The 23892-nt window shown below is 39.2% G+C and overlaps 2 protein-coding genes across 2 annotated transcripts; one reads left to right on the top strand and one right to left on the bottom strand.

Annotated features, from left to right (window-relative positions):
- The first annotated feature begins 71 nt into the window (after positions 1-71).
- Positions 72-23784, top strand: LOC112567914. The gene is made up of 6 exons (XM_025244798.1): positions 72-205; positions 538-897; positions 1369-1653; positions 1758-2057; positions 3707-3736; positions 23660-23784. The coding sequence occupies exons 1-6, from the start codon at positions 127-129 to the stop codon at positions 23677-23679; spliced, it is 1074 nt and encodes a 357-aa protein (XP_025100583.1). The 5' UTR covers positions 72-126; the 3' UTR covers positions 23680-23784.
- LOC112567912 lies at positions 7220-23645 on the bottom strand. Its single transcript, XM_025244795.1, has 8 exons — positions 23629-23645; positions 22600-22682; positions 22061-22197; positions 20889-21575; positions 20209-20408; positions 19021-19503; positions 10868-11274; positions 7220-9720 (listed from the first exon to the last, which is right to left on the bottom strand). Coding segments are annotated over exons 1-8 (2367 nt in total). The 5' UTR covers positions 23631-23645; the 3' UTR covers positions 7220-9352.
- Positions 23785-23892: the final 108 nt, after the last annotated feature.

The following is a 23892-nucleotide window of genomic DNA, read 5'->3' as shown; positions in this document are numbered from 1 at the left end:
ATTTAATGACAAACCTGGTAACTACGATGCGGAAGGCAGAGGATTGAATAGATGTGATTAAGTTTGCGAGACCTACCTGCTCTGCCCAGAGAATCATCCAAATGTGAGACAACAGAAAACATCAAGATGGACAGACAGCTCTTTCTTTGGTGGCTGTTGAGTTTTTCATGCTGGATAAAGACGGGAAAAAGTAGCATGCTCGGATGTGAGTCATCATCTTCATCAGCAGCAGTATCATCATCTTTCATATACTTATATATATATATCCGATTGCTCTGTATTTCCTTTCATTTTCATGATGCATTTCATGCTTTATCGTGTTAACTTATGTATTCATTTTTCTCTCTCTTTTGTCTTTTTTTTAAAAAATCCAGACTGTAATTGAAGTTTACGAAGAACTATCTTTCTAAGATTTCGATAATAAATACTAAACTTAAGACCCGTTTAATTTGTCCTTTGAAATATTTTGTCTAAAGAACTGACATGGTAAACTGTAGTTTTGCAGGTACAATACTAAAAAACATTCATATTTTGCAGGTGCCCCAATTGATACAAAACACACATCGTATGAAGAGGTTTCAGTGTCAGAGAACACACCAGCCGTCTTTAGTCAAAAAGTTACTCCAGCAGCCAGCGAGACTTTTGAAGACTCAAGCTTTAATGTTGAAATAAAATTGTGTGAAAAGGAAACATACCACATTGTTTGCAGGTGCCGTTGGATATCTGATAGTAATGGTGTGTGTAAAAATCAAACAATTTCTTCCGTCTGCGAGGCCGACAAATCAGAAATGCGCTTCACCTTGTTTGTAAAGCGAAGCTATAGTGACGTCATGTGGGAGCTCTTCAGACAGAACTCTACTCCACTTGTACTCAAGCACTCAAAGCTCCGAGTCACCTGTACGTGTGACAATATTTTATTTTTAAAATGTTCATTTTTAGTAGGGTGAATATATTTTTTGTCTAATAATTTTCTTACATCTCTTATTCAGTTACAATAAAATAATGCAAGACAACAAAATATTTGTAAATAACGCTGTGTATAGAATTTAGAATTTTTCATTCTCTCTTTGTATTTTGCCTCTCTCTTTTTCCCTTTCTTTTTCTATCTTTTCATACTCTGTGTGTGAGTGTGTGTGCGCACGCGCTCGCGGAAATGTGCTTGAAAGAAAAAAAGTGTATTTACCTCTTAAGTGCAGTACTTCATTATTAATGGTTTGTACACAGCAAAAAATATACTTTTTTCTTTACATACTGCACGCTACTGAAAATCAGAATTATAGCTCCTATGTTCTTTTGTTTCCTAATAATTATTTGAAATTACTTAGATCGGACTTTAAAAAGTCAGAGTCTATTAATTTGTTACAACAGATCCTCCAACAATCACAGCGCTGCGTTTGAATGGACGAGATGTTAATGGGACTGAGTATGTTTCCGAGAATCAGGAGGTCAGCATCTCGTGTTCCTTTATCAATGGAAACCCTGCAGTTAGCATTCGCCTAGTGGACGGCAAAGGGAGCACACTGAGTTCCACAAGACTCAAAGAGGGACCACTCGTGCTGTCGCGAGATTTTCACTGCAACGATGTGAGGCTGACCATCGGATGTGAGGCGCCGGGGTCGGAGCTGAACCGATCTGTGACCATTCTTGTCAAATGTAAGTTCAATACCATGCAATATATCATTATTATCATGATCATCTTGATGAATATAATCATTACCGACACGACATTGCATTCTAAATGTTCTTCTATTTTTCAGGTTTGCCTGAGTTGTCTCCCATATCTACTCAAGTCTTAGATTTAGCGAGAATCGTAGGTGAAAAATTAACATTTCGAATGAAATCCTACACTAGCAATATAAGAAAATGTCAGATGACCAAGTTGCCCCCGCAGCCTATCACGAAGGAAGTGGCATGCAGTGTGAGTGGAAGTGTCCCGGAACTTATCTTGACGTTAAGTCTTTCAACCGAATCTTGGATTGGACAAGGGATTTGGATGCTACACGTCGTGACAGAGATAGGAAATTCGAACATTAGCTTTGGCCTCATCGACAGTTCAGGTCAGTGTTAATATTGTCAACCCAATTTTATTAACTTTGTTATGTGCTCTGTTTCAAGCTGTCTTCATTTCTTGATATAATTCAACCTGCGAAAACACCCAATCTACTCTTTAAAGTCAAAAATAAATCTTGGAAACTGGTTAATTTCATACTTGTGCCATATATACTAGATTATAAAGATTTTACTTAATAAAAATATATTTCACTTAGGCACTTTTTGTCAGGAACGCTGTTTTAGATCTCTTTCTCTCACAACACGCACGCGTCCCCTTTCGTGTTCTTTCAAACATATATCACAAAGATTTGTCGTGGGAACAAAAATAACTTTATAACAGTCAACATTAACTAAAGATATAGAAATGTCTGAGTCTTTCAGTTCGCTTCTAAATTATAAGATATACTTCAAATATCTTTCAATTCCCGAAATACTACAGCGCACAGGCTGCTCCAATAGTTCTCTTCATGTCACCAAGACGACATACACATGTTCCTTTCAATATTCTATGTCATATGTTTCTGAATATTTCCTTATAGTCTTACTTACTCACATCCACAATTTCCACGTCTACGTAAAATCCTCACTCACGAACGTTCAGCGGAAATCACATATACGTTCCGCAGCTTACTAATAATAGGTGCTGACTCAGCAGACACCTAACAGACGACTCAGAATATAGTTGCTGGAGTCAACACATGACCCACAGCTGGCATCACATATATATTCCAGGGGATCAACACATGATCCAGGGCTGGAACCACAAATATACGCTTGGGGATCAACACATGATCCAAAGCTGGTACCACAACTAAACTCTTGGGGGGTCAACACATGACCTAAAGCTGGTACCACACATACATCCGCAGGGATCGACCCACACAATATCCAAAACGAACACCACACACACTTTCTATCCGACTCTCTTCCCTGCTCACAGCCGTCTGCCCTCTTCCCAATAATTTTCACTCTCCTTCAGACTAAAATTACGTCATAAAATGACGTCGGGTTCTGACGTGAAACCGCGACGCAACCAACACACTCTTATATGTAAGGTAAGGGCAATAATCTTTAAGAAAACCAAAGACAGGGGCAACAACCTCCTGTCCCTAATAAACTGGTCCGTGACACTTTTTCATGATTGCCAAAGTTTAAAATTCCATGTAATGAAGTGTTGGCTTTTAATTTTTGGGGGGACAGGGGTTTTATGCCACTTAAAACTTTCAAGTTGATTTTTTAAAAAGGATTCTATGCACAAAATTACAGCCTTTTAACGTTAAGTAACATTACATGTGACACACAAGTTACTTATTAAACTCTAATTTTAAAATGGATTCAGCTCTGATATTAGAGATACACTAATGGCTCTGTAGGTAAACTAATCTCAGGATCTTCTAAAGCATATTACTATGATAAATGGTTATCAGAGCCTTTCGTGAACCACACAAAACAGGAAAAAAATATAGGTAAACCAGATAGTTTGGATAGCCTTTTACATTAATATTTCTTACAAAGATATGTATACACATGGACACACATTAAAATAGATGCACTTTTTATTTTTGTGTCTTTATATAAGAAAATTAGTAAGATCCATTAGTTTTTCAAATAATTAAACACAAGCATATTTTAGTTTGTCAATGATAATCTACAGTTAACGGTCGGAAGCCTGAATTGATTGATGGTAAGTAAACAGTTTGTAATTTATTTATTTGGTTACATTTACTCATGCATGAATTAGTTTACACACAATAATAATAGTAATAATAATAATTATTTATAAAAGTTCCTTTCCAAAATTTTTCTTAGAACGTTTTACATAAATCATACATAGACTAAATCATTAACAACTATGCACCAATATTTGCATATAATAAGCAGGCTCATTTCTACACACACACACACACACTTATACACAAAGTAAATACAGACACATGCTATGCACCCCCTGTGGGACCCCGGGGTATGCTTGCCTAGCAAGCATTGCAAGAATAGGGTCCCTGCCATCCAGCCAGGCATGTCGTAAGAGGCGACTAAGGTGGACACCTCACCTAGAGGTAAAATAGGTTGTGGTAGGGCTAACAACCCCACCATGTAAAAAAAAAATCCTGTTACAGAAACTAAAACCAGAGAACTCGTCACAGATGGCGAAGGTAATGAAGCACACCAGGAGACTGGACTAATGACGGACGACAGCCAAACCCGAAAGGGAGCTGGCGCCCCGACAGCGGATTTACTGAAGCCGAGGCAGAAGTTGAGGGTGGGGTGCTGGAACGTCCAGACCTTGTACCAGACTGGCAGGATGCTCCAATTAGTCAAGGAGTTTGACAACTACAACTTGGACATCCTGGGAGTCAGTGAGGTCAGATGGACCGGCACGGGAAAGAGGAGACTAGCGTCAGGACATACCATCTTGTTCTCAGGAAGATCAGACGCTCAGCACTCTGAAGGAGTAGCTCTACTCCTCAACAAGAAAACGGAAAAAGGCACTGCTGGAATGGAAGCCTTATGGACCCAGGCTTTTGAGAGCAAGATTCCATTCCAAGTACACCAAGCTGACAGTGCTAGCCTGCTATGCACCAACAAATGACTCTGAGGCAGAAGACAAGGATGCTTTTTACGATCAGCTCCAGGCAGCCTCAGAAAGCGTTCCAGCCCACGACATGTTGCTCATCATCGGCGATCTCAATGCCAAGGTGGGAAGTGACAACACCTGCAGGGAGCATGTCATGGGCAAACATGGAATCGGAAGCATCAATGACAACGGAGAGAGACTGGCAGACTTTTGTGAAGAAAACAACCTACTGATTGGAGGCACACTCTTCCCACACAAAGACATCCACAAGGCAACATGGACATCACCAGATGGGATCACAAAGAACCAGATAGACCATGTCATCATCAACCGAAAATGGAGGAGCTCACTTCAAGATGTTAGAGCCTACAGAGGAGCAGACATTGCCAGTGACCACACTCTTGTGATAGCCACAGTTTCTCTGAAGCTGCGTCGATCACGAGGAAAACAGGCACGTCAGCAGAGAGTGGACTCCGGAAAACTGAAAAATCCAGCCACCGAAAGGGCCTTTGCTATGGAAGTAAAGAACAGGTTCCAGGCACTAGGAGACCAACAAGAGATGACCTTAGATGACTTCAATCGAGTCTTACAGGAATCAGGAGAGAAAATACTGGGCTTCCAACGGAAAAAGAAAGAACAGTGGATCAGAGAAGAGACATGGAAGAAGATAGAAGAGAGAAAGTCAGCCAAACAAAGAATCAACAGCACCAGATCTGAACGCCTGAAGGAACAACACAGACAAAGATATGCAAAACTGAACAAAGAGGTAAAGAGGATGACAAGAACCGACAAAAGATATCACATAGAGAAACTGGCAGATGAAGCAGAAAATGCAGCAAGTAAAAATGACCTGAAGACACTGTACAAGATAAACAAACAGCTAAACAACGGGTTTAAGAACAGTGATGTGCCAGTGAAAGACGTGAACGGTAATGTCGTCGAGGGAGAGGCAGGAAAACTACAGCGCTGGAGGGAGCATTTTGAGTCAGTTCTGAACAGACCAGATCCCCCTCAGCTTGCAGACATCCAGCCAGCAGCTATAGACCTCGACATCTGCACAGACCCACCAAGCCTGGAAGAAGTGACAGCAGCAGTCAAGACAATGAAGAGCGGCAAAGCACCAGGGGCAGATGGAATAACAGCAGAGATGTTAAAAGCAGACGTGAATGTGACAGCTCCCAAGCTGACTGAAATCTTCAGGCAAATTTGGGAATCAGGGCAGGTCCCTGTTGCGTGGAAGACAGGGCTCATCTTCAAGTTACCCAAGAAAGGAGATCTTGGAGACTGCAATAATTGGAGGGGCATAACACTTCTTTCCCTCACCAGCAAGGTCTTCAGCAAGATTGTTTTGTCAAGACTGACGGCAACTCTTGAGAAAGACCTCCGACCACAGCAAGCAGGATTTCGCCCTGGGCGATCCTGCTCCGAACACATCTTCATTCTGCGACAGATTCTGGAGCAGAGCAACGAATGGAACACACCGCTGTACATCAATTTCATCGACCTGGAGAAGGCTTTTGACAGCATCCACCGCGAGTCCTTATGGAAAATCCTGAGGCATTACGGAGTCCCTGCAAAACTTGTTCAGGTCATTGCAATGCTGTACAGCGATTTCAAATCCCAGGTTGTCTGTGACACGGAGCTCACAGACCCCTTCAACGTCAGTACCGGGGTGAAGCAGGGCTGCATTCTGTCGCCGTTCCTCTTCATCCTGGCCATGGACTGGATCATGAAGACTTCCACCGACAGCGAGAGGAGAGGGCTCAGATGGACCATGACTATGACAGCAACAACAGCACTGGAAGACTTGGACTTTGCTGATGACATTGCCCTGCTGTCACACCGCCACCAAGACATGCAGGAAAAAACAAAGGCCTTCTCAGAAACAGCTGGAAACCTTGGCTTGAAGGTCAGCACAAAAAAAGACTAACAGTATGAGAGTGAACGCCAGAGTCCAAGACAGCATCAAACTAAATGGAGAAGAGATTGAGGAAGTTGACAGTTTCACCTATCTTGGGTCCAAAATGTCAAACACTGGGGATGCGGAGGTAGAGATTCGAGCCCGACTGGCGAAAGCCAGCCAGGCCTTCGCCTCACTCAGGAGCACATGGAAGGCAAAAAACATCAGCCAGAAGATCAAGCTGAGAATCTTCAAGTCAAATGTGATCAGCACCCTCCTTTACGGATCAGAATCTTGGAAGATGACCAAAACCATCAGTAACAAGCTTGACGTCTTCCAAAACAGATGCCTCAGGCGCATACTCAACATCTTTTGGCCAAACATCATCACCAACGAAGAACTCCACCGAAGAAGTGAAACCGAGTCCATCACCACGCAGGTTCAACGAAGGCGTTGGCGATGGATTGGACATGTGCTCCGCCAGCAGACAGCAGACCTTTCCAGAGTCGCCCTACGATGGACTCCAGACGGCCGAAGAAAACGAGGCCGCCCAAAGGAAACTTGGAGAAGAACAGTGGAAAGGGAGATGAAAGGAAAGGGCTGGACATGGGGTCACCTAGAGCGTGTTTCAGCCGATCGACATCGGTGGCGGACTCTGGTTGAGGCCTTATGTGCAACCTGATGCACAAAGAGGAATAGATAGATAGATAGCTATGCACACTCTGGGTCAGGATAGGGTCACAGTGAAGTTGTTCTGAAAAGAAGTTTGGATTTAATGGTGGTAAGAAAATTAGAGGGACAAAGACTAATGGATAATCCGTTCCGAGTTGATAGGGCTTGGAAGGAGAAAGACCTCTGTCCATACGCATACACATTGCATGCACATAAGCACAGACAGTTAAGCATGCATTTGCATAAAAGTGCAATGTTTGTGCTCATGATCCATGCATCAATATATAAATACATGAGAACTGCATAATGAACTTATGCACATGGGAATAATCTGCATATCACAGGCATCCAGAAATGAAAACATAAGTCATACATACATAAGCATATATATGTACAACAATACATGCATATATGCATAATGCATACTTCCCTATTTAACATAAATGCATAACTGTCTTAACATACAAGCAATGATACACATATTATATGTACATATGGTCTATGTTGAACAAAGTTAAGAACGATATTGACAAGGTTCTTTTCTGAATTTGGTTGTTTACTTTTTATTATTTAATGTTACTATAGGATACCTTTCCCACTTCACATGCATAAGTGATTACCCCACACAGCTTTGTGCACCTTCAGTCATGTATGACTGACTAAAGCTGGTTGTAGAAGAGATGAGTAGATCACGTCTACCTATTAACTTTTTCAAAAGTCACGGATTAAGTGCACCAGTTACCTACTTTTCCAGAAGCAGATTATTTTCTTTCCAACAGGAAACCTTAACTTTTACACTGGTTATATTGTAATCTGCAGATCCCTTAACCCCAATGATTGCTTGTATTTTATTGCAGAATCGAGTATTTCATTTTAATTAGAAAAACCCCAGTTTTTATGACAGCTTGAACAGGCACTCTAGGTGTATCCCAAAGACAAATATTCTGGGGCAGTTATTTTCTCTTGTGTGCTATGTTAAAACTCTGCTAGTTGTTTTATTTTATTTACTACTACTGCTGCTGCTGCTACTCTATCTATGGAGCTGAAAATAATACCCATTGTCTCTGTGTGCAATGAACACCGTGTAGAAGGGAAATAAAATAGATGAAGTATCTAGCAAAGGAAAACATTATGCACATTAAAGGTATACTTAAGGCTATAATATGGCTGCGGTGACGGTTAAAACGTTTAAAAATTATATTTTGTTTCGATTGCAATGCACGAGAGCAATGCAGAAGAAATAAATGATTCGTTTTTCACTTTATTACCACTTACTAGCACTATTTCGGTTACCCATGTTTATCAAAATCAAAAAAATCCAGTGAAATCGACCGTTATGTCCTTCCGCCTAGTAACCGCGATATCTTCCCGAGACGGTTAGCGGACGAGCTTGCGTGTGACGTATGACCGAGATAGGAAGTGTCAGTGATCATAGCTAGGATTTTAACTCACGATCGGTGATATCCAAAATTATTAACAATCAAAATGACTATGGATGATGTCCAACCATATCAGTTTGAACCAATTGCACCAGCTCACACTGTCGTCGACTGAGCATCATCGGAGGACGAGGAAAATGTTCCAGCAGTCAACGGACAAAGCAGGTAGGACTAAACAAGTCATATTGTGTCCACAGAATGAAGTTACGTTTAGCGTGCTAATTATTTCCTTATGCACACACACACACCGGATGGGAACGTTTCAAAGCATAGTTATAAAAATTATAAAAACAGTCTGTTTTACTTGGTAAGCAGTGTTGGGCATATGTCATAAGGAAAACGAGACATCGTCAAAGCAAGTGTACTTTCTCTTATTACACACAAAATTCTACAAAACCTTCAACACGTTTCACATGAACAGACACGAAAACAGACGAGATTCAAATTGATACTTTTCTTTACGAGATTCTAAGCAGTTTGATTTTGCCTTTACAATCCATTTAAGTCATATGGTTGTCTTGCTCCTCTTGCTCGCCTAAGGTCTAAAAATAGCCGCATATACTCTGCTGTTATCCTGATTAACTGTAATCAACTTTTCTTAGAGTTAAAAAGGTATGCATGCAATGATCCCTAAGGTTATTTACAGCTGAAATAGCATGGATCATTTGGAGCATGAGCGGTAATATGACAGGTGTATTTACTGTCTGAACAAGATCATGCTGGCGGGCACACGACAATCAGCTGCGATGAACATCTTGACATTGTGTAAAGTCGGGAGAACGGGTACTGCCCCATAATGTCATCGTAATTATCCAGACAGACAACAACCTTCCTTTCTAGACCTTGGACAAGGTGTTGTCTTGCAGCCCACACGACATCACTGGAGGCTGTGGCAACGTCCTCGATGTCACAATCCCTCATCACGCGCACGGGGATTTCTTTTTCTGAGAAAGGCTTCAGAATGCCGGCGTCTTCACTAAGCTGAGTCTTTGACAAAATTAACACGTCTTTGTACTTCAGGCTGGGAGGAGTCACGCTGCTGCTGGAAGGGCTTTCAAATGTTTCTTGCACGGAATTGTCCACTGTTAACAGAATGTTAATTGTTGAAGTTAACATGAAAATATTCTTTTATAAAAAATGATTTTAATTTCAAAGGGACAGATTGCAAGAAAAAAATGAATTTATACTGTATCATTGTATGTTGAATACTTTGAGAGGTAATATTTATAAGACCACACATTTTATTCTTTCATTCGTCTCATCCTGGTACTAGCTATGGACTAGCTACGGTGTTGTGCCAGTTTCTTTAGTCTGAATAGATGCAGCGTTTGACAAAGGTCATCTCTTAGGCTTGTCTTGAATTGTAGTTACCAAGTCTTGCATGGAATGTTCATGTATTTAATGTTTACCAATATTTCCTGTCGGGCATTGCAATGACCATTCTTAAAGGTACATAAAAGACTGTCTTAGAATTTTGTTCCGGGCTAAAGTAAATCGCTTTAATGTAGCCAGAAAGGCTTTAAGTAACCCACCAACACATAGACCATTTATATACATTGGATGGTATTACGTTCCAGTTCGGAAATAGGGAGCAGTTTTTCAGGAACTTTGCTTAAGATACACTTTTAATCAACACATAGTGTTTACATTACGTATAGTAGAATAGGAACTATAGGAAAGAATCGATTCCTTTCAGCAAATCTGATGACATTGCTACGTTGTTATATCGTGTTATTGTTTATTGCTGATGTTAAGACTTTTCTGGTTTGAATTACTTGGATCCCTGTTCTGTTGTCATCGATAGAACATTCTATAACCCACGTGCAAGACTCTGTCCATTGAATTTGTGAATTCGATGAAGATATTTTCTGATTTTATAGATTTCTAGCAGAAAATATCAGTTACAGGTATATTCAAGTCTCGTCTAAAGTCAGTCTGTTCTGCCCATCAGCAGTTGCCCGATTTTGATTACTCTGATGGTTCTCCTTGAATAATAGTGTCTAGTGTTTCATTGTTTGCTGTTCAGGATTCTATATCCTTACCTTTCATGAGTAGAACACCTGGAACATTGTGAACGCAATGTGAGTTTCTTGCCGTGTGCAAGCAAATGTCATTTATACCATTGGCACTGTAATAGAATATTGCACAACTCACTTTACTGTACCAAATACAAGGTACCCTGCTTGATAAATAATTATAATAGGAACAATAATAAAACAACCAACTCACATGTAGTGAAGATTCCAATGCGACAACTTGTACACAACTCTTCGACTACCGCTAGTCCACAAACATCACAATCTTCAATGTTTTGTGGTCCATGGTGCTGGCTTTTGTGAATCACCCACTTTATCTCTGGGCCATCTGTAGCATCAGGCACATCGCGCTTAGTGTACCGAGGAACAGTACAATGCTCTATTTCCCAGGCCTTTTCAATTTCCCGGATCACAGTTGGTGGTGAGCGAAGTGGTCTGGTGAACAGCGTTGTTTCCCAGCTGTTCTGAACGTAAGGTGTTGACGTCGCAGGTGCGACATTATGGTGACAGCTTGCAGCCCAAAAGTGCAGATTTTCTTCTTGGTCGTCTAAGTGATCTAGCAGTCTCTCACTCAACTCCGGGAAGGCCACATATTCTGACCTGTCATTTAGAAAAAATGTTAGAGAAACGTATTCTTTTATGGCCATTTAATATGTGTGTCTGTGTTTTCTCACCTTTTGCGCGTATATAGAAAGACAAAGAAAATAACGTTACCTGACAAGACACGTTTAGTGCTTCAGTAACCATGTAAACATATTCTTCAAGCTATTGTCGTTCACACATTACGTTTCTTGAGTCGTTTGCATAGCGTTTCATACCTAACACGCTATTATTCGACACGGTACTAACAAGAGTAGCACCTTTAGAGACAGATATCCCAAGGGTACAAACCCACTAAAGCAGCCTTTAGGAAGGCACCTACAATGTTTTATAATGCTGGATCAGTTGAGGCCCAGATCACACTGAGTGCGCATTTATTTAAAAAATCGGAATGTGGAAAATCATGTACTGTAGAAGATCGGAGAAGGAAAATAATTTGCTCGTGAGTTAATTTGAAATTAAACGAACTTAAATTACAAACACTAAACATACTGATGCACTTGCAATGCCAGAATCAAATTGAGACATACCATTGTAGATTTTGTGTTTTAAGAACATGTGAGTTTTTGTAAAGATTTTATTTCGTAGATAACAGAAGCAGATATTTAAAAGGTAGAACGGAATCTTGTGCAGGAGTGAAAAAGAGAAAATGATGTCAGATACCAGTGTCACCACAATTAGATGTGTATGGTAGTCAGGGATGGGGAGTAGCTGTAGCCTAGCTACAGCTACTGTAGCCGGCTACAAATTTTGTAGCTTGTAGCTTAGCCGGCTACAAATTAAAAAAAAGTAGCTTGTAGCCGTAGCTACATTTTAGAAAGTAGCTGTAGCTTGGCTACATGTTAGCTACTTTCACGACTGTAGCACTCTAGTAGTGTAGAAAGTATAATGTCTTTGGGTTGTAGATTTGCATCTATATTCCAGAATGTTCAGCACGGCAGCAATGTAAAAGATAGAATGTCTTTGTGCGAGGGAGGAAATGATGTTCAACAATGTAGCGATGTTCAACAATGTCTTTATTGCGACGAAATAGAATGTCTGTGCTAGAATGTTCGAGGGGAGGGAGAATAAATAGCAGGGCTGACAGTGGTGTGGGACCTCTTTGTGAATTGGAGAGAGAGAGAAGTTAGGCCAGCTGCTGAGAAAAAGATACTGAATTAAAGAAAACTTCAGTGTGGAATTCAATCTGTGTGTTATTTCTGGTACGACAGCCACTCTACGTAGCCATTTGACGTGTTGGTTACACGACCATTCGTCGACAGCGTGTCAGCAAGACGACGACAGCCACTGCTGTCACTGCTCGGTGTGTTGACAGCCAGACACACGTGTCTCGCACGCTCAGTAACCGGAAGTACCAGGTCGTCCATGTGGCGGGAGCGATTTGAAAAACGAAGATGGACGTATGTCACCTGCACTCTACAGCGCCTTTCAGACGAGACAATTAATAAAATCAAAACACAGACAACAGTTTAAACTTTAGAAATATAATATAATTTAAAAATCAAAATAAAAGAAGAAAACAAAAAAATAAATAAACACAATACAAAACGATTCCTAATTTCCCAACCCCACAATTCGTACACACGTTTCTTCCAACAGTTTCAAAAGTATGCAATCCTCTCGTCCAGTTTCTCTCAAAGTCTCTACTTGAAACGGCACAATGTTTTCACTTCTAACATGTACCATATATCCACGTGAAAAAGTACACAAAGTTTCCACTTCGTCTTGTAGTTATATCCAAAAGAAAAATCCAAAAGTAAAACCTCAACAGTAAATCCAAAGGTAACTCCAAAGGTAAATCAGAATAAATCCACAAGAAAATTCACAAGAAAACTTCAACAGGTTCAATGTTAACAAAACACAAACAAGTCTGGTACTTCAAGTCGGTTCAGGACTTATACACACAATCCAAGTCTGGTCAGGACTTGTACACCAGGTCTACAACACCAAGTCCGTCAAGACTGGTTACAAAGCAATAGCCGTCCGCTCCGGACGCACTGACACACAAGAAGACTGTCCCTTCTTCCCGCTCCGTCAAGGAAAAAAACCCCAATCAAACACACATCCAACACACTATCACACTCTTTCCTTTGTTCAAAGTAACCACAACAACCTATCAACAGAACTTAATTACACAAAGACCGGCCGGCATCTCTGTATGGCGCGGCACGCCTCAAACTGTTGACACTAACAGCCTCAGTGATAGCTGTCTTTACCACCTCACCGAACAATTACTTTTACTAATTAAAAAAAAACATTTTATAAAATACATCTCAGCAGGTTTTGTGACAAATAGCCCCCACCAAAACCAACCTACGGCTTGGTTAAACTTCTACGGAGCAAACCTGCTCAGGTAATCAGCCCACATTATCCTTTCCAGTAATAACTGGCACAACAAATGCCAACAGTTACAGTCACAAAGCCCACCTCCCTTCTCTCTCATGTTTACTCTGACTGTCTTAGGGCTGTCGACTTCTCTCCTCTCAGAGTTGGTCGTTTTAAAAGGTTTTATGACACGTAAACCTCGTACATCTCTCCTAGCTTGTGAGTGAGTCACAACTGCAACAGGCGGTGGCGGCACTGATGGTAATGGAAGATGAACCGACACTGGCACTTTGGTTCCATCTCTCCGCTCGATGTGGTTGCCTATGATGACAGGCACCACCAGATTGGCGAGTACAACAGCTATTGCTTCACCACAATAGAATGGACTTTGTATTCGCACTAAAGCAGTTGGACATGAGCGAACCTCATTCTTGCTAGCCATGGTTATACTGCGGTGTGTAGGTAGCAAATCAGTTGGAGCTACCAAACCTGCATCCACTACCAACACATCAGCTCCTGTGTCACGTAAAGCTTTCACTGTCTTCTCCCCGACAGTAGCCAGACAATAAGGATTGTATGACCCTGTCTCTGATTGTGCTGGCTGGTCGGCGCACCTAACAACAGTCACCTTCGAACTATTTCCAGGAACAAAACTTTGTTTTCGGTTTTTACAGTCTTTCTTTATGTGTCCTGGTTTCCCACAATTAAAACATGTGATTTCCTGCGATCCAGCTTGTTCTGTCGACTCATTTCTATCCTTTTGCCCATAGTCAGTTCGACCTGGCACTCCTGGTGAACGTTTGGCAGCTCTACGTGCATCAGCATAGCGCTCCGCCAACATCGCTAATTCCTTCACTGTCTTTGGAGAGCATTGGCGGAGATAGATGGCCATCTCTCCTCCTATAACCTCTAACATCTGTTCTTGCAAAACTAGATCGAGCAAGTCTTCATACTTTTTCTCTTTTTCAGACAAGCTAAGCCATCTTTCTACATAGCGGGTTAGTCTGGTGGCAAATTGAGGAAATGTTTCTCTGTCGAGTCTTCGTTCATTTCTAAACTGACACCTGTAGGACTCTGGAGTCAGCTGAAATGCTTCTCTCAGTGCTACTTTCACAGCCTCGTACTCTCGTCTCTCAGTGTCCGTGAGTGACAGGTACACCTCCGCTGCTCGGCCTCTCAATTGACCCCCAAGCATCACCCCCCAGCTATTTACATCCCAGCTCTGTAGCTGAGCTACACACTCAAAGCGTCCTAAGAAAGTATCTAAGTCTTCCACAGCTTCATCAAACACAGGAAGTTTCACACTGTAAGTACTGATACATGGGTTAGATGGGGTTGAGCCCACTCCATTCTCTAGCTGTCGGTCATGAGTTTCTTTTTCTCTTTCCTGTTCTAATTCAAACCTTCTTTCTTTCAATTTCAGTTCTAGTTGTCTTTCCTCTTCTTCTAACCTCAGTTTCCTTTCTCTCTCTTCTTCTTCTAACCTCAGTTTCCTTTCTCTCTCTTCTTCTTCTAACCTAAGTTTCCTTTCTCTCTCTTCTTCTTCTAACCTAAGTTTCCTTTCTCTCTCTTCTTCTTCTAACCTCAGTTTCCTTTGTTCCAACTGAAGTTTTCTTTCTCTCTCTTTTTCCTCCAACTGAAGTTTCCGTTCTCTTTCTTTTTCTTTCTTCTTTATCTCTTCTTCTTCTAGCTGAAATTTCCTATTTCTCTCTTCCTCTTCTTCTTTCTCTCCCTCTCTTCTGGCGACGACCTCTCAACTCCGCCGCTATGAACTTGACCAACTTATCCCCTGTCAGACCAAGCTCTGTGGCGAGTAACTTAGCTTCAGACGTCCATCTCTGAAGTTTACCTAGATGCCCCTCTATTTCCGCAGACATTTTTTCTTGGAAAGGCATTCCCTTCATCTCTTCTGAAGTAGGATCAGTTTCCTTAACCCCCTCTGGATCAAATCCAGTAGCCATGACACAAATAAAATATCACACACAATATTCAAACAGTTTAAAAAAACCCCCTGCGTTCCAATACAATAAAAAAAAAAATTCTAACCTCGTCTGAAACGACAATATATTGCCTATAAAATCCCGGACAGAGTCCCCATTAATATTGTCACCTGCACTCTACAGCGCCTTTCAGACGAGACAATTAATAAAATCAAAACACAGACAACAGTTTAAACTTTAGAAATATAATATAATTTAAAAATCAAAATAAAAGAAGAAAACAAAAAAATAAATAAACACAATACAAAACGATTCCTAATTTCCCAACCCCACAATTCGTACACACGTTTCTTCCAACAGTTTCAAAAGTATGCAATCCTCTCGTCCAGTTTCTCTCAAAGTCTCTACTTGAAACGGCACAATGTTTTCACTTCTAACATGTACCATATATCCACGTGAAAAAGTACACAAAGTTTCCACTTCGTCTTGTAGTTATATCCAAAAGAAAATCCAAAAGTAAACCTCAACAGTAAATCCAAAGGTAACTCCAAAAGGTAAATCCAGAAATAAATCCACAAGAAAATTCACAAGAAAACTTCAACAGGTTCAATGTTAACAAAACACAAACAAGTCTGGTACTTCAAGTCGGTTCAGGACTTATACACACAATCCAAGTCTGGTCAGGACTTGTACACACAGGTCTACAACACCAAGTCCGTCAAGACTGGTTACAAAGCAATAGCCGTCCGCTCCGGACGCACTGACAACACCAAGAAGACTGTCCCTTCTTCCCGCTCCCGTCAAGGAAAAAAAACCCCAATCAAACCACACACATCCAACACACTATCACACTCTTTCCTTTGTTCAAAGTAACCACCAAACAACCTATCAACAGAACTTAATTACACAAAGACCGGCCGGCCATCTCTGTATGGCGCGGCACGCCTCAAACTGTTGACACTAACAGCCTCAGTGATAGCTGTCTTTACCACCTCACCCGAACAATTACTTTTACTAATTAAAAAAAAAACATTTTATAAAATACATCTCAGCAGGTTTGTGACAACGTACCCATCAATTTCCAGCCTTATTTGAAATTTTTTACATTTTGCGAAGCCACAAAATGTGGCTATAGTTTCAAATGCAAGAATTGTTGAGAGATTGTTCAGTCTGGCAGGACTAATCATGACAAAGCTGCGCACTAGGGTGACAGAAAGCAACTTCGAGGCCAAAGTTCTGGTCAAATTCAATTCCATGAAGGACTAAAAGAATGTAGATTTGTTTTAAGGTTACCGGTACACTCCAAAAATTAAAATCCATATTTTAAATATCTTAAGGGTTTTAAATATAGAGTAACAAAATAAACATAATATAGCACTTTAAAACTGTTTTTGAGTACCTAAAGTGAAAATTGTGACTTTAATCAACGATTTTGTTTCAAAACGTACAAGCATTTAAAAAACAAATTTACACAATACCATAAGTCATATTACCAAAGGTTTGGGTTTTTTTTGTAAACTAGAGGCACTGATAAAAAAACTGATGCCATAAGGCGTTTTGATATCTCAAGATTTCTAGGAGATATAAAAAATCAGACATGGTACCCCCCGACTCAGTGTGAATGTGGCAATTAAATATTTAGAAAATATTTAGAAAAATGTTAATTTTATCAAAAGTAATGTTTATATCATATTCTCAAATGCATCACTTTGTAGCTTATGCATTTCTAAACAAAATTGCAAAATTTTACTGCTGTAGCACAAGCCAATCTTGAGAAATATGTTTTTATAGTTTAGGACTGGATGTCAAAAACGACAAACAGAGAAATTCAAGCTTAAAGATTTAAAATAAATATATCTTGCATCAGATCATTTTTGAAAAATATATTTCAGTGTTTATATGCTACATTTGACATCCTACTATATAATTAAAGTCTATTCTAGTATGCCAGGACTATACTTTTCACCCTATCAGCTTTTGGAAACAATTAGTTTGTGTTCCTTTCTTTGTTTTCAGTGTCAGTGTTAGAAAAAAAATTAGATTAAGCAGTGTTTTACTTATATTCCATGCAAACTCATTTATTTCAATGGTCTATTGTTCATTGTCACAGTATTGATAAGAGGTTGACATTTTCCATCACCACATAACCTAACTTATTGAAAATTCCACCAGGTACCTGATACTTAAGCATCTGTTTAGTTTTCATTTCTAAGTAAATAGGGAACAAATAGTTATAGAAACAAATGTTTATCGGAAAACTTATATAATTTCTTTTGTCACTAAAACCAGGATGAGGAAAAAGATCCAGAAATGTTTAATATAATCGTAAAATACGTGTACTTATTGTGTGAAAAAGGCCGGGGGAGGAAGGTGCAAGAATGAATGAAAGCATTTATGGATTCACTAAATAAAAATTGTCGGTATATCGCAGTTCTCCGTTTCATTATTATAATAAAAACTTTGTAAAGCAAGTAATAGGGTTTTGTGTGTATGTTTGATGTTTGTGTATGTTGCTACAGCCAGCTGGGTACAGCTAACTTGTTATAACATCACGCTTTTAAAGTAGCCAAAAGAAGCTGGCTACATTTTAAAAAGTAGCCCAAAGTAGCTGGCTACTTTTTTGGCAAAATTGTAGCTGTAGTGTAGCCGGCTACATTTGGAAAAAAAGTAGCTGTAGCCTAGCCGGCTACAAATTAAAAGTAGCTTGCCCATCCCTGATGGTAGTTGGGTTTTGCGATGTGAGAGAACTTGTTGAACCGCATGTTAAGCACATGCGAAAGACTAGAATTCACTTTTACATGAATTAGGTAGGGAAAGACCTGGAACGTCTCTGTGTTCTCTAGGGTATATTTGAGAAGAGCTGCCAAAGATACTCCGTTTGAATGGCTAACCTACAGTAGTGAAAACACTAGATTTTAGTTGCTTTCTCCCATAGTTTTCTGCTTGTAAATCTGCGTCCTTTATGGTGATTCTTGCACACCTTTTATGGTCTGATCACGACATCACTAGATGTTGACCTTACCTGATGGTATTCCTCATCTTATGTAACAGTTTCTGACTTTCTTCTGTATATAATTATTTTGGGAGTAGTTCTACTTTTTACACGGATGAGATCAACAAGATTTCTATGCTCATGTGAATTTAAACTGTTTTTTTTCCTTTGGTATTAAGGAGACAAAGGGAGTGGCAAAAAGAGATGTTTAAAGACGAACATTTACTGAGCTGCAGTATCCACTAAGCCAATTTTCTTTTACTAATAATTTAAGGTCTCGGATACCACAAAATTGTTTTTATTTTATGACCACGATCATTATAGACTATGTTTAATATGGCATCGTGTTTTCATAATTAACAAGTCTTTGATAAAAATCGAAATTCCCTTGAATACCGATTATTTAAAATCTAGAATTATATATATGTATATCAAAGAATAAAATTACGATACATTGTAAATAATAAGATATGGAATTGTAAAACTTACTGTAGATCAGGTCCTACTTCGTCAGCGATCACGTACAGTGGACCGTTTCTGGCCTGAAATGTGAACTCGTCTAGAGTGGCCTCAAAATCTTTCTTAAACTTAAAATTTTTCAGTAAGAGGCGAACTTGTGTAGGCAAGACCAAGTCTCTGAGTTTGGTTTTAATTATCTTCTGCAGCATGTGGTACAACATGTATGTTGCTGCCAGACTTCGCTCCCATATGCTCAGGACGTAGACAGTATTTCCTTGCAGTAACCACTCCGTGGCCATCAGGAACAGCACAACAGTTTTCCCCGTGCCAGGAGGACCAGCAATGAAAGCTCTTTTGGGAGGTCTGCTCAGCAGCTCAGTTTGTTCCGGGAAGAGTATCATGTGAGCAGTGTAACATTCTCCTACATAAGACACTGCCTGGTCCCAAGTTTTGATGGACACACGAGGCTCAGTTACACACGGCACTGTTATCGTTGATGCTGGTCCACAAAACCTGATTAACAAGAAACATTAAAATAATAAATAAAAGTCTGTTAAATGTTCACATAGATCAAAATAAATTTTACAAAGATTAAAAGGAAGACAATAGGTAGACCTAATGTTTTCAATAGGTCATATTTGCGTCAAATTTAACATCAAAAAGGCGAATAATCAATTGGTTATATAGCTGTCATGAGTTGATACTGATGCAGTGCAACAATTAAATGTGTATCTTACCAACGGTGGGAAGGGTAGGGCAGTGAGGGCAAACAGATGATACTGCTCTCAACCATTCACATCCCTCATATATGGTTTTTTTCTGTTTCGCTACTAAGATGCTGTCTAGATGATCACTGAGCTATTAGCCTCGTCACTTAAAGCAGTCTGCTTGAAATGTGAGTGCAACTTCTAATTGTTTCAGTCGTTCCGAAGCAAATATGTGGGTGCACGCCAGATGCGCTGCGATACTGGCATCACATTGCCCTTACTTAGCACTCGTATTAACCTTGTACAAATGGTGATTTCCCTGTGATCTTTTGGTAAGACTAGTATTGAGGCGTCTGCCTATCTCGTATTGGTCTGATTGAACCCTAATTACCACCCATTGCATAAAATGCATAAATAAAAATTAACTCGTAATAAAAGATTACCTCTAGTTTTTTAAACTACTACTATTGTTAAACTACTAAGACCAAAGAAAGAAAAGAATACTCATTACCTGGCTATTAAGTTCTTGTACACGTCAAGAGTACTGCTCAACGGACTTTTATTTCCTGGACCAGCTACACACTTTGCCCACCATTGCCTTAGATTCTCAGCGGCATTTTGTGACACTTCAGTGTCGCACAGATGATCAGAACAAAGCATTGCACGGCTTACATTGGCGGAATCTTTTACTTGAAGACACCGACAAAGATCCTAAGATAAATATAAAGCAATCAGTTGAACACAAAAATCTTTTGATCAGTAAAAATAAGCTTACTTTCAAACATTATGATTAAAGTACACATCTTACAGAGGCATTATTAATAACTAATTATACAACTAATCAATGAATATGTATCATTTTTCAAATGTGTGCAATATCTTGATTATGAATTAAAAAAAATGATAAAAGAAATAGGTTGTGGAATTCTTGTCCAATGTTTACCTAACATAAAAGAAAGGGTAAAGGACAATTTTGAACCAAAGCATAATTGTTTCCATAAATACTTTGCAGGTAATATTGTCAGGACGGCTGCTTGTCCTACTCGATCTACACACTGGCTAAGCTGCCATAATAAATCAAATCAATCATTTTGGCATATCTAAAACAAAAACACTTTAACCTACAATTGCAACATTTATATTAGTGTAGGTCTTACCAACACAATAGTTGTTTAAGAAACATGTACTGACTTGTTGTAATTGTTTGTTGTCAGATATGAGTTTTTGTAGCTGTCGTGATTCGATGTTTGGGCAGGCGATTGTTTTTTTGATGCGTACGTTGGGGTCGATGTCTGATACCAGGTGTGACAACATGGCTTCCGCTTTGTCTAACTGTTGTATCGCCTGTGTAAGTTTTTTTGCCACTTGTTCGCATCGCTCTTTTTCTGAGACTGAAGTGTTGTAACCCACAGCCTTGACCTCGAATATCACACAACCATATTGTCTGTGAATGAGCAGCAAATCAAAGACACCTTGTCTCCAGCTAATGGGAAGCTCTTTGGGAAGGTTAGTCGGTAAGGGAAGATGTGCAGCTGCCGGAGCAAAGTATGGCTCACCAAGATACGAGCCGAAGGGAAACTGACTGACACACATAAACACTTCTGGATGTAGCTTAGAGAATTCCTTGAGACTAAAGAGCACACGCTGGATGGCTTCATCTTCCAACATGTCACTCTTCTGTACAGAAGGTGTAGTCGGCAGGTCTGCTGATACTTCTGACGTTAACATGAAAACTTTCTGACCTGCATGTTCTCTTTCTTTCGTCGGCACACGTCTAATGTAGACAGGGGGAACAAAATATGCACGATTTTCAAAGTCAGGAAATGCTTGTTGAACCCACTCAATCCATTTCTTTTGTGATTTCTCCAATACGTGGCCCTGAGAAAAAATTGCATAATCCCAAAAAGGTCAGTGAGTTTATTATGCGTACATAAACACTTCTGTTTAGTAAAATTAAAAAAATAATGTTTCAATGGCTAGCCTTCCATATTTTTCCTTGCATTTGCACTTCTATCTGCACAATAAACAGCTGTGTGGTTGATTTATTGCGTCTTTGACTGATCAAGAACTATTTTATGTATTTCTTTACAAATTTCCATTCTTTTGAAATTAAGCATTTTTTCGAATGGAATATAAAATATGTCTGGGTTGTTTGTCTCATTCTATTCCCGCAAATGTGTCCGTTCTGTGTTTTAATATATTTAAATTATATTCTTAAAACATCTTCTCGAGACACGGTAATAAACGAATTTCTAAGTCTGGTTCACACAGACACACAAATAGTTTATGTCACTTTCTAAAAATAGAAATTTCTAGGTGTATTAATCCCTGGTCAAAATTAGTTTCAAAATTAGAAAACCAACCATTTCGCCAGTCGCAATAGTAATTATTCGCAGAGCTTCAAGAATTTGATTTCGTGTGCCGCGAATCACAAACGTTTTCTTTCCAGGTTCAGATGAACTTTGCACTTGCAGAGACGCTCGTGATGAGGTCGTGACGTCTGAAAAAAACAATGTAAACATGTTAAGGCTTTTTTTTTCTGTGGTGTTAGATTATTCTCTGTATCTTTCTGCTTGTGCGTGTCTAAGCCCGCACTCGCCTCGAACGCACGTGGTTATCAAAGAGCTTAAAATATTGTGATTAAAAGCGTAAAATAAATACTAAAAAGTGATTTAATGTGATATAATTTAGTCATGTATTTTAAGCATGTGCTTACGAGAAGTGTCTCTCTCATAAACACACACGCACACACCATTTCTTTTCTCTTTCGAAAAAGAAAAAAAAAAAGAATTTTACACTTAACTATATTTTTACTGCTTTTTAGCTTTTCTTTTTAGTATTTATATATAGAGGGAAACCGCTTGTAAAAACTTAAGTTAATAATACGAGTTGTTGATCTTACCTTGGACATTCACACGGTCACATAAGATATCGTCTACGTTATGCAAGTATTCCTTTATAGCCTCTGACTTATTTCTTCTTTTCCTGTGAAGGTGATAAAATGGTATGTTAGATACAGCATTGGTTATAACAATGTAAAATGGTATTAAGAATGAAATCTTTAAAAAATGTATTTCACTCTCTTTAAGGTCCAAAAGATAAAAAAACTACAGGGAGTGTTAATTACTTTAATATTTACATTTTACTACTTAAACTCATATATCTATAATCATGAATCGTGGCATTTTAAATCATTAACTAATTAATAGTAATATAGTGAAGAAAATGATTAAAAACACAAATGAAGATAGGACTTTAATTTTTAAGAAAGTAAAAAAATGGTAACTTTTTCCCAAAGGGTTATAACAAACATGAAAACTAGAGTGGCGACAGTTGTAACGAAAGTATGAGAAAAAAATTCAAATAAAATGCAAAAATAAATCATTTACAGACATAACTGAAAAAAATGAAAGATACATTTCTTGAAACCGATTACTAAAGATGAAATATTTTAAGATTCGATTTGACACTATTATTATCAGGTGTATTAACCACAAAACTAACGAATTTTTATTTCTAAAGTGAAAAGAATAAAAGTCTATCAAATTAATAGCGAAAAACATGAACCGCGAGCCATTTCTCCTATAATATAGTATGACTTAAATAAGTACATCACGCCATGTTTTAACTATGGTTTAATAAATATTTTGAAGTTTGTTCACTCTTTCTAAATTTGCAGTTTCATAGGTCCAATTAAGTCAATTTTCTTTTATTTTACAGTAAATTTTTCTCAGCTGAAGCTTTTTTAGCCTTCCTCTTGTACGACTAGTTACTATGTAACTCCTCTCATTATTATCAGTAGTAATCGTAGCATACTCATTATATTAGATTAGCGCGTACAAAAACAAAAGAACAAAAATATTTCAGCTCTTTTATGGCCTAATAATCTTACGATTACATTTCTAAATAACTCGAGAAACGTATCACATACATTGAACTGACGCGAGATGATGATCTTGCAGGCTTAGGCGAGTTTTGCTGAAGTGTTGTCGATCCCTCTTTCTCCGGAGATGCTAACAGCAGCCTTTTAGAAGCTGACAAGGCTTGTACCTGAGGGTGTCCAGTCACTTAATCCCCAGACACTTCATCCCCGACACTTCATCCCCGACACTTCATCCCCTAGACTTTTAATCCCCAGACACTTCATCCCCGACACTTCATCCCCGACACTTCATCCCCGACACTCAAGAACAAT

This window comes from Pomacea canaliculata, linkage group LG7 (assembly GCF_003073045.1).
Source record: "Pomacea canaliculata isolate SZHN2017 linkage group LG7, ASM307304v1, whole genome shotgun sequence".
NCBI classification, from domain to species: Eukaryota; Metazoa; Mollusca; class Gastropoda; order Architaenioglossa; family Ampullariidae; genus Pomacea; species Pomacea canaliculata.
The sequence above is the reverse complement of the archived record's forward strand: the minus strand, read 5'-3'. Positions and strand labels throughout refer to the sequence as shown.